Source organism: Brassica napus, chromosome C4, assembly GCF_020379485.1.
Source record: "Brassica napus cultivar Da-Ae chromosome C4, Da-Ae, whole genome shotgun sequence".
Taxonomy (NCBI): domain Eukaryota; kingdom Viridiplantae; phylum Streptophyta; class Magnoliopsida; order Brassicales; family Brassicaceae; genus Brassica; species Brassica napus.
The window spans coordinates 56,690,520-56,704,940 of NC_063447.1; the positions used below are offsets into that span (position 1 = coordinate 56,690,520).

The 14,421-nt window shown below is 33.3% G+C and overlaps 3 protein-coding genes across 5 annotated transcripts; 1 reads left to right on the forward strand and 2 right to left on the reverse strand.

Annotated features, from left to right (window-relative positions):
- The first annotated feature begins 4,633 nt into the window (after positions 1-4,633).
- Positions 4,634-5,710, forward strand: LOC106375847 (50S ribosomal protein L28, chloroplastic). Its single transcript, XM_013815855.3, has 2 exons — positions 4,634-4,966; positions 5,353-5,710. Exons 1-2 carry the CDS (start codon positions 4,771-4,773, stop codon positions 5,583-5,585), a joined length of 429 nt encoding a protein of 142 aa, XP_013671309.1. The 5' UTR covers positions 4,634-4,770; the 3' UTR covers positions 5,586-5,710.
- LOC106375846 (CRIB domain-containing protein RIC1) lies at positions 5,345-7,008 on the reverse strand. 2 transcript variants are annotated; one of them, XM_013815854.3, is made up of 5 exons: positions 6,752-7,008; positions 6,497-6,665; positions 6,317-6,417; positions 6,169-6,247; positions 5,345-6,091 (listed from the first exon to the last, which is right to left on the reverse strand). In XM_013815854.3, the coding sequence occupies exons 2-5, from the start codon at positions 6,552-6,554 to the stop codon at positions 5,739-5,741; spliced, it is 591 nt and encodes a 196-aa protein (XP_013671308.1). In that variant the 5' UTR covers positions 6,555-6,665; positions 6,752-7,008; the 3' UTR covers positions 5,345-5,738. The 2 variants fall into 2 exon arrangements, with proteins under 2 accessions (XP_013671308.1, XP_022556036.1); XM_022700315.2 differs by having other exon boundaries at positions 6,317-6,420; positions 6,752-7,002.
- Positions 7,009-7,272: 264 nt separating this feature from the next.
- LOC106375845 (glycolipid transfer protein 1) lies at positions 7,273-9,420 on the reverse strand. 2 transcript variants are annotated; one of them, XM_013815852.3, is made up of 7 exons: positions 9,259-9,420; positions 8,587-8,722; positions 8,315-8,370; positions 8,034-8,164; positions 7,825-7,960; positions 7,579-7,710; positions 7,273-7,485 (listed from the first exon to the last, which is right to left on the reverse strand). In XM_013815852.3, the coding sequence occupies exons 2-7, from the start codon at positions 8,702-8,704 to the stop codon at positions 7,450-7,452; spliced, it is 609 nt and encodes a 202-aa protein (XP_013671306.1). In that variant the 5' UTR covers positions 8,705-8,722; positions 9,259-9,420; the 3' UTR covers positions 7,273-7,449. The 2 variants fall into 2 exon arrangements, with proteins under 2 accessions (XP_013671306.1, XP_013671307.1); XM_013815853.2 differs by having other exon boundaries at positions 9,193-9,316.
- Between the last annotated feature and the right edge of the window lie 5,001 nt (positions 9,421-14,421).

A 14,421-nucleotide genomic window follows, 5' to 3' on the forward strand; every position in this document is an offset into this window, starting at 1 on the left:
GATGGCTTGTACTGAGATGCGACGAAGAGTGACAGCAGGTGATGTCTGCGCTCTCCAGCAATGCCTTTAGTAATGCAAGTTCCTACCATCATTGTTGGGATAGATGTATCCCATGGATCCCCTGGGCAGGCCATCACCTGCTGCGGCTGTGAGCCTCATACAATGGACACTCATATCAAAATATTGGGCATGTGTGCGTACTCAATCGCAGAAAGTGGAAATGATTAACAATCTCCTCAATCCTGTCACTCCCTTTTCGGAAGAACTCTTACAATTGAAGAGATTTTATGTTTCTAGATGTGAGATAATTAATTGTATAGATTGATATATGTGCATAGGAGAGATCAAATACATTCTTGTGTTAACAAATCATTTTTTAGCTCCACGTAAATTGTAGCAAACCTGTTTCATTCCTTCCACTGACATAAAATTCTTGTAGTTAATATTGTTACTGTAACCACCGATTTGTTGGCTTTTTATGATCGAAGAAATATAAATTTCTTGTAAGTAGTTTAAAGAAGTCATGTCAACTATGTTTAGGTCTTCAGCAAAAAAAAGGAATACCAAAAATTTTGCCATACGTAGGAGCACAGAATAATGTTTACTTCTGATGCCATATGCATATCTATGGTAATAGCGAACATGAGAAAAAAATATATCCAAATTTTTATAGAGAGGAAAGTGGATAATATTTCTATCACAGAAATCTTATTTTCTGTTAGTTAGAACTTAGAAGGTGACCTCTGAGTAAGTTTTTAACTTTTACAAACATATTTTTATTTTATCTTCTGAGTAAATAATATTCTATATATTAAATTTTAACCATATTGAGAATATTCATTAAAATGTATAAATATATTTTTTTTTAACGTTGGATAATTATGCTATTACAACTATGAGAAATATTACAGACGATTTTACAGCCGACAATTCTACTTGCCGTATGAGGATTCACGCCTGACTGCATCACCTGAGCCGTCCTATGAGATCCATGTGTGACGATACAACTTGCGTCATTCTGTAGATCTCTTGTAATGTTTTTCTCCTCTAATTCGCATAATTCCGCTTTCTCTGGGAATTGAAACCCAGACCTCTTGGTGTAGAAGCACTAATGAACCCTCGGTCAAACATAAAACCTAAATCAATATAATAAAAGCATTTGTCGAAAAAAGAGTAATTGTCTTTTCAAAAAAAAGAAGAGTAATTGTTTATAATCATTATTTTAGTTGCAGTAGATTCAAAGAACGTAATATATGACGAACTTACACAAAGAAAAAGATAAAGGTGTAAAATTATGTCTATTTGTGGTTATAGCATTATGATTTGTTTGTCCAATAAAAAAAATTATGATTTGTTTAAATTGGATGGATTACATCAATTTCATGTATAGTATTTCATATTTGGGAAAATTGGTTTTTTTAGGGCAAAAAAATTGATAACTATGTCTTTTTAGACTAATATCTATTTTGTGTCATTTTTGCCTATAATACTTTTAATATTTTTGAAAATAAATTTAATAAATAGTTTTACAAACAAAAAAAATTTGGAAAAATAGTAACTATTGATAAAATACCTATGAACTTAGTGGTATTTTTTTCAGTTCTAAAAATGTTTAAATCATAATTTTCAGATTATGTTTTAAATAAAGTAGAAATGACATTCTATGAAGTAGAAAACGAAATCCACTTTTTTCATTGAATCTACAATTTTTAAAATACATGATCTACGTAAATAAGAGTATTCTAAGAATATTTAGAATACACATTCCGCGCTTAACCTACCGATCTAAAATCTTTAGAAATCAAAATCTACACATTAATATAAATATAAAACACGTAGAAACCGATTTCTACAGATTTACAGTTAATCTAAAACATGTAGAAATCAAAATCTACACATTAATATAATTCTAAAAACATGTAGAAACCGATTTCTACATATTAATTGTATTCTACGGATAAGAAATCAGTTCCTAAAAATATGGAAACAAAATATTTCGGAATATTCACTTTCATATTTTGAAAAAATCGATTTAAAAAAACAGAAAAAAACGAAAAAAAAGTAGTAATTTTCTTCTCACGCCGTCTCCTATATTCCATTGATTGTTCAGAAGATTTTCACAAAAATTTCACATTATTTCTACCATGATTCATATATATGCTTCCACAGATCGAACGGTCTACAATTCGAGATCGGTCGATATGTATGAAATCGACATTTGCCGATCGAGTGAAATAGACCAGGTCGATCAGTATATGCTCCGCGTTTTTTTTTGTTTTGCATAATGATCAGGATCGATCGATCCGTTCGACCTTGTAATTCCGGATCGATCGACCCCGCTTGATCGAACCCATTATTTATTATATATAAAAATTACAATTTTAAGGGCATTATTGCTATTTTGAAAATAATTAGCCTAATGGCACATAAAGTATATGAGATAAATCTAAAGGGACATAGTTATCATTTTTTTTGCTCTAAAAAAACAATTTTCCCATTATTTTTTAATAATCAGAGTCAAAAATATGCTATGTTCTGTTATGATACAATATTCATTGGATTAAAAATTGCTACAAATAATTCTGAGTTGATCTTATCATACAAATGATATAATTTTGTCTCTTTTAAAAAATAAGTACAAGTGAAATTGGAGTATGATGGAGTTTTCGATTAATAAGCTAACAATCATCTAAAAAATTTATAACACGCAATGAAAAATGATGTCAATAAAAATCGAGCAAAACATCTAATGAGATGTGGACATTATAATGCTTTACTAGAAAATTGCATATCTGAGATTTACTTTGTTACGTAGAAAATATATTTCTAACAGACTTCAGATTGTTTTCACGAAACAACAAATAATGGTTAAACCCGAGTCTATTAAAGACACAGACCTAACCCTCAGATGAAAAAGAAATGATATGAGTCTGTTGGAAAATTATCTTTTAGTCAATTTACCTATTACTATTTTCACTAAAAACTATAAATATCTTGTATACATATGTTTTTTAATGATAACGTCTTTGTGATCATACAATCTTTTTAATGACATTTAAAGATGTGACTTCAAAAAAGTATTTAATAACCATTGTAAGAGATTGATTGTATATATTATTATCATATATTATTATTTTTTGTAACAACTTCTTACAAAAAAAACTTCATCGTAATATTTTTATCCTCTCAACTCTATTTGTTTCAATTTGTATATCATAGTCTGATTTAGTCATTTACAGACTACACCTTCCAGTTATTTAAAAATATTATAAAATTTCACAACAATTTAGAATTGTTGAAAAATATTAATCTCATATTTAACCGTTTGTTGCTAACATGGAGTTTCAAAACAACATATTTATTAGATTGTTACGATAAATAAATATTATACAGATGTACAGGATTTGATTTACATGTTTACCAAAAAAAAAAAAAAAGATTGATTTACATTCAATTTTCAACCGTTATGTTGAAGCAAGATTATCATATTGGGATAAAATGGAAGATTGATTATTCAATTTGGAGAGTATGTAGTTTTTTTCTTTTCTTTCCGACTAAATTGTTTATTGATTACTATCAAGAGAGTATGTAGTTTTTCTTAAAAATTAAGCTGATTCATTTTAATAAGTTAGGAACCCATTGTATTTTAGATGAACATTTGTAGTTGTTTTAATGTTACATTGCAACACTAAATGATCAATCATTGTAATCCGATTAAACATTGACAAAAATCAACATTAAGATACAATAAAACATATATAAAAGAAAGAAAATAGTAAGTTAATAACTCTAAATTATTAAAAATATATTTCAAGATCAAACACACATTAAAACGACAAATTTTCTTTGTATTAGTCTGATATTAATTTATTATTAATAGGATTTTTTTTTTGCTGTCTCATTCTCTAAAGAAATTTTTATAATCAAAATTTGAAAAAAATTAAAATATTATTTATAAAAATAGCATTCATGCACAATTCAATCGTTATCCATATTAATGTTTTATAACAATACTGAATACTCATTAAATTAGCATATTGACCCTTTTGTTGGCCAGTTATATAACTTTGAATGTTAATTTCCTTGAACATTATGAGAATATTTTTATGGTTGTTGGTAAAATTTATAGTTTAATTAGAGATGCAAATATATATATTTAGCACAAAGAGAAAATAGTGGCAAGAATCCATAGAATATAATCATTTTGGGATACACCATATTAGATGTGTAAATTTTTCTATCAATATTAGTTCATTACAAGGTTACAATTCCACTAAACGTCTTGAGTTTATACTGGAAACATCTTACTAAAAACATAAAATTCAGCAAAATATTTTTATTAATTTCAGTGATGAAATCTATAACAAACTCAAAAATCATTTCAAACATAGCATTAGAAATCACATTTTGTCTTATTCAATGATCATGTATTATGATCTTGGTATTATTCAAATTAATATAATACATTAATTTTAACCTAAATTTCAAAGATAATTTACGAACTTATCATTATAAATTATATTTAAAATTTACTATTGTTTCCCCCGCGGTATGCGGGGGGTTTGAATCCTAGTTAAAATAATAAAAAACTGAGAAATAAATGCTATCCGGTTATCACGAAATCGAACGGTTTAGAGAAGGTAACCTTCTGGATGAGAAAGAGTGTTCGCTTCCTTTCCTAGTCTGCAAATGAAAAGTAAGAAGCCAATCTTCTTCTTTATCCAACCAAATCCTCTCGAAGCAGAGTAACAAGAGGGAAGCAAAAAAAAGATGACGACAATGGCGACGCAAGGGGCTTTTCTACGATTACGAATGACCTCATCCTCAAAGTCCGTCGCTAAGCCAACTGAGCTCGGCTTCCTCAGCTCCCAGCTCAGCGGCTTAAGAATCTCGCAGGGTCCCTCCAGTGACGTCATCAACCGCATCTCCCTTTCTTCCTTCCCCGGTCTTCAGCCAATCGTCGCCCGTAAGTTCCCCCTTGTCTCTTAAGAGTTTATTCATGTCGAATTTCGAAATTTTGGAGTTGTTGTGTTTGGATTCTTTAAATTAATGTCTAGGTGTCGACGACAAGTGTGTTTAAGTTCCGTTACAGACCTCGTGCTTGTCCTGTTTCTTGTCTTGTAATAAGCTATCAATGTATTTGTACTGTTTTGTATTTTAAAATTGTTCGGGTAGGCTTGTGTGTTGGATTCTCTCAAGTTATGTCTCGATTCCGACAAGTATGTGTTTTAAGTTCTGGTTTCTCGTCTTGTAATAAACTTTGACTTAATATCTCTCTGTTAAACCTTTCTGATTCTGAAACATTTGGCCCTTTCTTTGCCTTTGAAACTGTTTTTTTTTTTTTTGTGTCAGGGAGGATCTGTCCTTTTACTGGGAAGAAAGCGAACAGAGCCAACAAAGTTTCCTTCTCTAACCACAAGACCAAGAAGTTGCAGTTCGTCAACCTACAGTACAAGAAGGTTTGGTGGGAAGCTGGCAAACGCTTCGTCAAGCTTCGTTTATCAACAAAGGCCTTGAAGACCATTGAGAAGAACGGACTCGACGCTGTCGCCAAGAAAGCTGGCATAGATCTCCGCAAGAAATAGATGATTGATTGATATGTATCTCTTACTGTTCTCTTAATACATTTCCTTCAATGGACCTTGTGAGTTTGAATCAGAAACTGTTTTTGTTTCCCTTAAAAAAAATTACATTTCATGTTTTCGTTTTATATCGTTACATCATTACATGTATCAAACTCAACTCTCAGTATCTGGTTTACCTTTTGATGATCTCCTCACCGACCCTTCTCCTCCTATTGATCCTTTTTGTTTCCTTGGTTTACCCTTCCGTGGAGGAGCTGAACCATCTGGAAAAGGATTAGTAGAACCTTCACCACTACGCCTTCTACGTACTGAAGGCTCTTGATCACTAGACGATGAGTCCATCGAACCGTGTTTGCTTCGGTTATGTCTTGATGAGTGCTTCGCTGGTTCCTCTGATGATGCAACGTTCCCGCTGCTTCCTGGTTTACGCCTGTGTTTATGTTTCGGTTTCTCGTTTGTGGTCGGAGGAAGTAGCTCTTTTAGCCCCGCTCCACGTTGGTTCATCTCTGTTAAAAGATAAAACGTTACAACTTGACGCTTTTAAATGAACGAAACAAAACGTTACAGAGGAAAGATATATAACCTTGAGGGTTGTATTTGTTGGAGTTGCCTCTTGAAACTACTTGAGCGTTCTCATTTTCTTGAGATTTGAAGTCATTCATCTGCGGAAAGAGCAACGATGATGATGAGTTTACATACGTACAAATGGATATATAAATGAATGAGCGTACCCAGCTTGGCGTATTGGCGGCTGGACCGTCAGAGCCGATATGGGCAACATGCTTTACATCGGTCGGAAACCCTATCTGCATCTCCTTTTCTTTCTCTTCGTCTTCTGTAATAATAGAACGGTTAATATGCCTTGTGATGGAAGAAATACATTAGGGTAATTAATATCGAAAGAGACTCACCAAAAATTTGAGTAATGTAACGAAGGCCCTTAAGAAGGCCTTTCATAGTCGTCGCCATTTCTCTTAATGAAGGTTTTGAATCCGGTTTGTGTGTAAACCACCCACACGCCGGAGACAATCTCTACGTTCAAGATTTAACGATCGTTACAGCTTTGCAACTCCCGTAAACCTAAACTTGCAGGAAAAGTAAACCAAGAAACAAATCAAGAACAAGTCCCCAGGCACAAACAAGAAGATAGAGAATATAAGAGAAACCTTGAACGCATGGATTTTTCTTTTCTTGACCAGAAAAAATGTTGAAGGTTTTCTGACGAAGAGAGGAAGAGAGAGAGAGAGAGAGAAGGATCAAGAGATCCCTCAGAATTGTTGATTGTAATCTCAACCAAGAGAAAGAAGAAGAGGGAGAGCACTAAGTTTTTATTTTTACCATTGAATTTTTATTTTTTTCCTTTTCTAATCAAAGCTGTAGTTTACAGGTAATTTGTAGTTTTATATTTAGAATGTTGATGGTAATGGAGGCAACGTTGAGTCAATCCAACCCTCCATGGGAAACAAGTTGTCATGAGGATCTTCCGGGTCTTAAGGAAGTAGAAAAAAAGACCACAACAGAACATCATATACTATTAATAAAAAAACACATGCATGTCTAAACGTGTATTTGATTTTATATTTCTACGTGGGAAATCTAAGAGTTGTAATGGAGATCTTAGAGTGTACATATATATTTTGTAACCTCTGCAAATAATTGAAACATTTCTTAGGAAACAAAAGACTAATGAGAAGATAAAAGTTATAAACTTGTATTATAAAGTGAACAACATTCAGATAGAAATTGACACATTATTCTGTTTCTTTGAAGGGTTTATGATTTTTAGAATCCAAAGGAGAAAAGTTAAAACAGACAAAGTTTTTGACAAAAGCAGATTTGGATACAGGTGGTAATCATATGATGCTCAAGAAGCTTTCATGTCATCCATACCAACGCTCGCCTGCATAGACAAGAACAAGAGGATCAAAAACTTAAGTGATAAAATCTGAAGACATTGCGATGATTGAAAGGTTTATAAAGTCACTTTGTTTACCAGAAACTTGTGATTTTCTTGAAGGAATGGACCAAACTCAGTGCAAAACCTTTCCATGTCGGCGTAGATGTCACCAGAACCAGATATGACATCCATGAACTTCTTCCTGTCAGGAGCAAGCTTTAACGCCATCTGAGAAACAGAAAAGGTTTACCATTTCTCAGGAAATCAAAATGAGATTTCGTTTGTAGACAATGAGGATGGAACAGTGAAAAGAAGGAGATAAATGCGCAAGTAAATTCATACAGAGAAGGTAGAGCTGGCGAGCCATCCGTGCCATTTCTTGAGTGTTTTTTGGTAAGATTCACCACAAGCTTGTGACATTGACCAGTCTTGATGTGCTACCAAGTTGCGGAACAGCTCCACTAAGAAATCCATCGCTCTGAAAGAATCAATATATATAACTGTTTCTGAGAAGCAGCTCTCTTCATAACAAAGGTGTGTATTGTGTTTACCTGGTTAACCAGAGAAGACCGTTGGTACAACTAGACGATCCTTTTGCTGTCTTAGACTCAATTTCACCTTGAACAAAGGTGTACAAGTACTTGTACTTGTCGGGATCAGACAAGTAGTTCTTCTCCAACCTCTACACAAGAGACATTGTACATTACTAGGTAAGAAGAGCAAGAACAGAGCCAGACAATGCACTTTTATCAATGGTCTTGTACTATGAATGCTAAATAGATTTGTGATCTACGATTTTACCAAAATCATGGAAACTAGAAGAGAACTTTACCGATATGTTGCCACCAATGTCAGCTTTCACAAGAGTCATAGCGGCTCCAAACTTATCTGGAAAAACAGAAACCAAAAGAAAATTAAGTTAAAAAATAGGAAACACAAGTACATAACAATTGTCTATTTAAGGTAAAGAAACTTATTATTGCATATAACGACAACAGAAAATCACAAGATATACTTGTGCTTATATATATCACCCCAGAAAATATCAGAAGCTCCACTCAAAAAAAGCATATAGACAGAAAAGTTTCGGCCTTTTATTGGTACCTATAACAGGCAAGATGGTCTTGCAGAGGTCTAGAAAAGGCTTAGTAAGCATCTCCCCTTGTTCAGACTTGACATTCTTCATTCCTTCCAAACACGGCGTGAACACAGTCCCTTCCATTTTCAACTCTTTACTCAACTGAAAACAACAACAAAAGAGGAAAACTCAGATATTTTGACACTGAAGAATGGATGATCCTCCATATCCTAACAATGAAGACAGTCAACATCAAAACAAAACCCACAATCAACAATTCACTTGAGCAACCACATGAACACCACTGAGAAACACCATTTAACTCAAACCAGGAAAAAAGAAAATGCTACAAAGGTTATAAATTGATTCAACCCTTTATGAAGAAATAGTCAAATCCATACGTAGGAGAACGTCTGAAACAGCTAACAATCTCTCTCTTTTTTTGCTAACAGATACAGAACTGTTCGAATCAGCTCCACTACAGTCCAAACTCAGACCAAAGACTGAGACCCACATCATAAAAATCGAGACTTTCATCAATCAGATCGAGAAACAGATCTAAAAATCAATCCCGATCCATGGATCAAACATAGCATCACACCAAAAAAAACAAGAAATGGTTCGAGATCTACCGATTCAATAGACGAGGAAAGAAGAATCTGAAGCCGATCTATAACGGAGAATGAGAAAAATCGTACCTTTTGGCCTTGAGAATCAAGGAAAGATGGGATCAGATTCTGATAGACTGATAGAGGTTCTTCTTCTTCTTCTTCGCTCTCTCTATGGGAGTTATAAATTTTCAAATGATTCTGTTATGCCCCATACGTTACGGAAGTTTCTGATAATAGCCCTAAGATTTATTTATTTGTCAATTACGTCCAATTTCATAGGTGAATACGAAAACGCGCCGTTTCATTGCGTTTGGAGGGAGCGAGATTTTTTATTTATAACGTTTAGCCTTATTTTATTTTAGTCTGCTTTGAAGTTTAAGCAACTTTTTTTTTTTTTTTTTTTTTGCTAAAATGTGAATATCATAAAATGAAAGATTTAGGGTTACAAAAGCCTAGTTAGTGATACCTTGGCAAAAAAAAGATAAAAAACAAAGTATGCATAGAAAATTAGAGTAGAAGAACGAATCATCTAATCCAAAGCTGCATAAGAGTCGTGAAATTCCTCCTATGTCTTCTCGCACTAATGGCATTGCGGATTTCCCTATCGATGGTGCTGAAAGTTGTCTGCAATGGCAAGAATCCGTTGAGGTGAACTGCAGAGTTACGCTACCTCCAGACATTATAGAAAAGGGATTGAGTAGCTATCTTCTTCACACTACAAGAAAACATGACATTACCGACTGCATGTTGCTACTAATTTTGCAGTCGCAAAATATTCCGACTGAGTAGCGACTGTTTTGTAACTATTTTGTTACTAACTCTTTTTAGTCGCAAAACAGTCGCTAATCTGCGATTTAAAAAATACGTTGCAAAACAGTCGCTAATTACCAACGGATTTGCGACTATATGATGTAGTCGGTACATGTAGCCGCAAAATAGTCGTTAATTAACGATTGTTTTGCGACTACTTACTCTATACACTAATTTTAAGAACATATTTGAGGTATAGAGCATGTAGTCGCAAAACAGTCCCTAATTAACGACTATTTTACTACTACATGTCCCGACCATATCATATAGTCGCAAATCAGTCGTTATTAAATACCTAAACTCAAATTTTAACTTCTATACCCTAAACCCCAAACTAAACCTATATAAAACCATAAAATCTAACCTTTCTATCTTATAATCTAAACTAAACTAAACTTAAACATAAATTATTGTTTTGAAAATGATATGATCATAATATAATCATTAAATATAAACATCATATGTATTATATATCTTATGTCATAAACTAGAAAACTATTAATAAAAAAACATTTAAACTATAATCTTTTTATACTTTAACTTCCAATCTTAAAATTATAACAAATTTAGTTTTTTGAAAACTTAATCTCAAACCTTAACTCTAACCCACAAAACCTTAAATCTTCGATCAAACTATATACCCTAAACCCTTACTTCAAACATAAATCATACATCCACTAAATATAAACTTCAAATCTAAACTTCCAAAACACAAATCTTAAACTTAAACTCTAAATCTATTTTTCTTTAAACTTCATTTTAAATTTTAACTTCTATACTCTAAACTATATTCCTTAGACCTTATAACATAAATAACATAAATACATATTCCAATTATAATATTTTTAAACTCAAACTCTAAATTTGAATTATAAAGCTATAATCTTTCAAAATCTGGTCTCAAATCATATATTTATTTCCAAAATTTAGTCTAAACCCTAAACCATAACCTTATATATATCTTTTAACATTTCATATTTACATTAAAAGAAATCTCCTCAGATAATATTAAAAAAAGAACAAAATAAACTCGGCTAGTCGACAAAAATAGAACTCTGATAGCAATCCCTCTCCTCTTTTCTTATTGGTTGAAACCAAGATGGGGTGGATAGCAATTATACACCACTGATTACAAAAAATCAATGGTTCAGATTTATTCAGATTGTGTTTCTATAACTCACATCTCTCCCCTGTCCCACTACGATCTTTCTGTATCTCACTATCTCTCTCGCACAATCTTCATTCTTGTACAGAATGAACAACAAATTAATCAATACAGACTGAGAGAATAAGAAGAAGCAATCTCACTATCTCTCGCACAATTCTTCGTTCAATATGTGTTGATGAAGATGGTGAAGCGTGACGGCAGAGAAAGGTTAGAAGATAGACGGAGAGAAGAAGAATCTCAGACGACGATGTTCACACCGGAAGAGGCTCAGACGACGGCGGATCTGAGTGAAACAGCATGAAGAAGAAGGAGGAGCTTCCGGGTGGAGACGGCAGAGGAAGAAGATGTCACGAAGAAGCAGAGATGGAGAGTGAGCTTTAGTGTGGCACAGTGGCTCCTCAACTCGCGGCGTGGAATGTGGAGGAGAGGGAGCACCGGTTTGGAAGGAGGACTGGAAGATCCGGTGTATGGCTCCTCAACTCCGCCTTTGTCTTAGGAGGCAAGCCGTCGTCTCCGTCTCCGGCAAATAGATATATTATAATATTTATATGTATTTATGTAAATAAGATTTTATATTATTTGTATTTGTATTTTATAAATAATTAATGCAATTTTTATTTATATTTAATAAATAATTATTGCAATTTTTTTTTGTTTTTGCTTTTATTTTTTACGACTAATTAGCGACTGTAATTTTACTACCAAAATCCGACTATGAACATGAGTTGCAAAGTAATCATGTATTAGTCGCAAGTTAGCCGGCAATTGTTGCGACTATTTTGCATCTAAATAGCCACTACTAACCATAATCGTAAAGCAGTCGCAATTCAGTAGTAAAATAACGACTGATTTACGACTCTTTGAATTAGCGACACAACAATTAGTGACTACGTTGATCAGTCGCAAAACAGTCGTAATAGTGCTTTTTGCGACTGATTTACTATTGATGTCGTAGTCGGTAATTACATGTTTTCTTGTAGTGTCAGGGGTTGAGGGTGCTAATGCAGCTGAGACTCATAACCGAGAGAGGAGCTCTTCCCACGTTAGGAAAGTCGTACGATGAGGATCTAGCCGTTCGAAGATCCGGTTCCAGAGCGCTGTGGTGTAAGGTTGTAGACCACTCGACTCGGCATATGTTGATAGGCTATTCCTATTATGTATGCAGTTAACTGGAGCTGGGAGAATTGGTAACCAGTTAATCGCAGAAGCTGAAAGAAATTTTGTCCTAAACGTTTTAAAAATGACATTTTTGCTATTGTTGTCTGGAGAATTGGGTATGTTTTTTTTGTCTTACAGTATATGTTTTGCATTTTTTCAAAGTCTAGATAGATCTCAAAACATGAATCGCAAAATGAGGTAGTAGCCTCACAATGTGAAATAATTGCAGACTAGATGTGGTGTACTTTCTTACTCTTTGAGTCATACTAGATGAATATTTGCATGTACACACAGGTTTTTTTTTCTAATTATGTTTTCTTAATTTAACAAACTAACTCATTCATTTGATAAAATAATATTCCTATCATTCTCATTCCCTTATACAAAATTAATATATGTTAAAAATAGTAGTTTTTAAAAACATCACAATTTAACATACGATAAAAATTGATATTTAACCAAATTGAATAACATGATTATAGAATATCGATTGTGAACTCAATCAACTTGATAAGAATAACCCTCTTATTAATCTTAAAGAAACTAACTCAAAACCTTAAGCTCTCACACAATCTCTCAACTCATAAGTTATGCAACACCCTTGCATCTCCTCATATATAAATCAAATTTCCTAAACTCATTAGGTATAACATATTTGGATATTTCCTAATCCTTTAAACCATAACTCGGTAGGATTAGGTCTTTAACTTATTTCTCAAGTTTCATTTTTCTTCAAGCTTAATTCAACATTCTCCCCTTTAACCTTGAACTCCATCTTCGATAATTTTTGAACTCCAATAAGCTCCCTCATTTCTTCATGCTAAACTTCACTCAATTCATTTTCAACACATTATCTTATGTCGACTTTCTCACTTACAGTGATATCGATTTTTCCTAGCAAATCCCGCAACCACATAGCTTGCCTTGCAGCTTCAGTACCCGCCATGTTCTTCCCATTATCCGGGTCAACTCTATGATTTCCATTACTATCTCCAACAATTGGTATCAGAGCGGTTGACGAAAAATCTGCAAGAATACCAAAATATCTTTCGAGTAGGAACGGAACCCATCGAGCTAGGATTGGGAGGTGTATGTAGTAGAGATCAAGTCAAAAGATCCTGAAAGTTAGTTGTAGGACACGAGATGAATGTGATCCTTAGTTTGAGGGGAAGAATGTGATATAACAAACTAAGTCTCACATTACAGAATTAGACAAGGAGAGTCTAATATATAAAGATATGTCCAACTCTAATAGTACGAGGCCTTTTGGGAAGGAGCCCGAAAGTAAATCCAAGCGGGCCAGTCTCTTAGGCCCAAAGTGGACAATATCGTACTAATCAGATATTATAGAGTTGGACAGAGGCTCATCACAAAACCAACAATGATCAACGAAGAGTTGGGCTAATTGGCATAGTGAGTAAAACTCTTGGATTATCTGGTAGGATTTAGGAGGTCGCATATTCGATCCTCATTAGAAAATGTACGCTCTCCAATTTTTTTTTTAATTTAATGTGATTTAGATTTCGCTATAAGAAGATGTATGATATTTGAGGCTTAGCATTTTATCATTAAAAGAATAATAATATTTGTGTTCAAATTAGGAGATATGGATGAAATTTGGCGATTATGAGTTGCATATTCTAGCTTATTTTCAAAATATATGAAAATGAGAAAGATGAAGAATAACGTGATGTCCAAGAGAAATCCAATAGATTTATGGTTCTAATCTTATGAACTGAATGTTGAATAACAATAAAAATTAGTCCTAATCCAAGAAATTTTGTGAAACTGTGAAAATTTTGGATTATTAGTAAGTATTCAAATGAGGAATTGGATGCTGTCACAGAACTTAGCAGGGCGAGTCCTACGTAAAACTATGAGCTACTAGAATACTATTGTTTCATTTTAGTTTAACTGCATGCTTATAGAGTGCTCCGTCAAATTATATACAACCCAAGTATTAATAATCTTAACTTGAAAAACAATACTGTTATATATACAAGAAGAACATCCAAGATAAACTCTATGTTCTTTATAAGAAAGGAAGTCGATATCATGAATTTCGTTGACGACAAATCCACATTGTATTATTTGGACATGACCTTTACCTTCTC

Excerpts from the sequence above, each read along its gene's own strand:
- LOC106375847 (XM_013815855.3), top strand. The coding sequence starts at position 4,771 with ATGACGACAATGGCGACGCAAGGGGCTTTTCTACGATTACGAATGACC. Across the intron at positions 4,967-5,352 it reads TCTTCAGCCAATCGTCGCCC|GGAGGATCTGTCCTTTTACT; the intron begins GTAAGTTCCCCC and ends TTTTTGTGTCAG.
- LOC106375846 (XM_022700315.2), bottom strand. The coding sequence starts at position 6,554 with ATGGCGACGACTATGAAAGGCCTTCTTAAGGGCCTTCGTTACATTACT. Across the intron at positions 6,421-6,496 it reads TTACATTACTCAAATTTTTG|AAGACGAAGAGAAAGAAAAG; the intron begins GTGAGTCTCTTT and ends CTATTATTACAG. Across the intron at positions 6,092-6,168 it reads CAACAAATACAACCCTCAAG|AGATGAACCAACGTGGAGCG; the intron begins GTTATATATCTT and ends ATCTTTTAACAG.
- LOC106375845 (XM_013815852.3), bottom strand. The coding sequence starts at position 8,704 with ATGGAAGGGACTGTGTTCACGCCGTGTTTGGAAGGAATGAAGAATGTC. Across the intron at positions 8,371-8,586 it reads GACCATCTTGCCTGTTATAG|ATAAGTTTGGAGCCGCTATG; the intron begins GTACCAATAAAA and ends CTGTTTTTCCAG. Across the intron at positions 7,961-8,033 it reads GGTCTTCTCTGGTTAACCAG|AGCGATGGATTTCTTAGTGG; the intron begins GTAAACACAATA and ends TGATTCTTTCAG.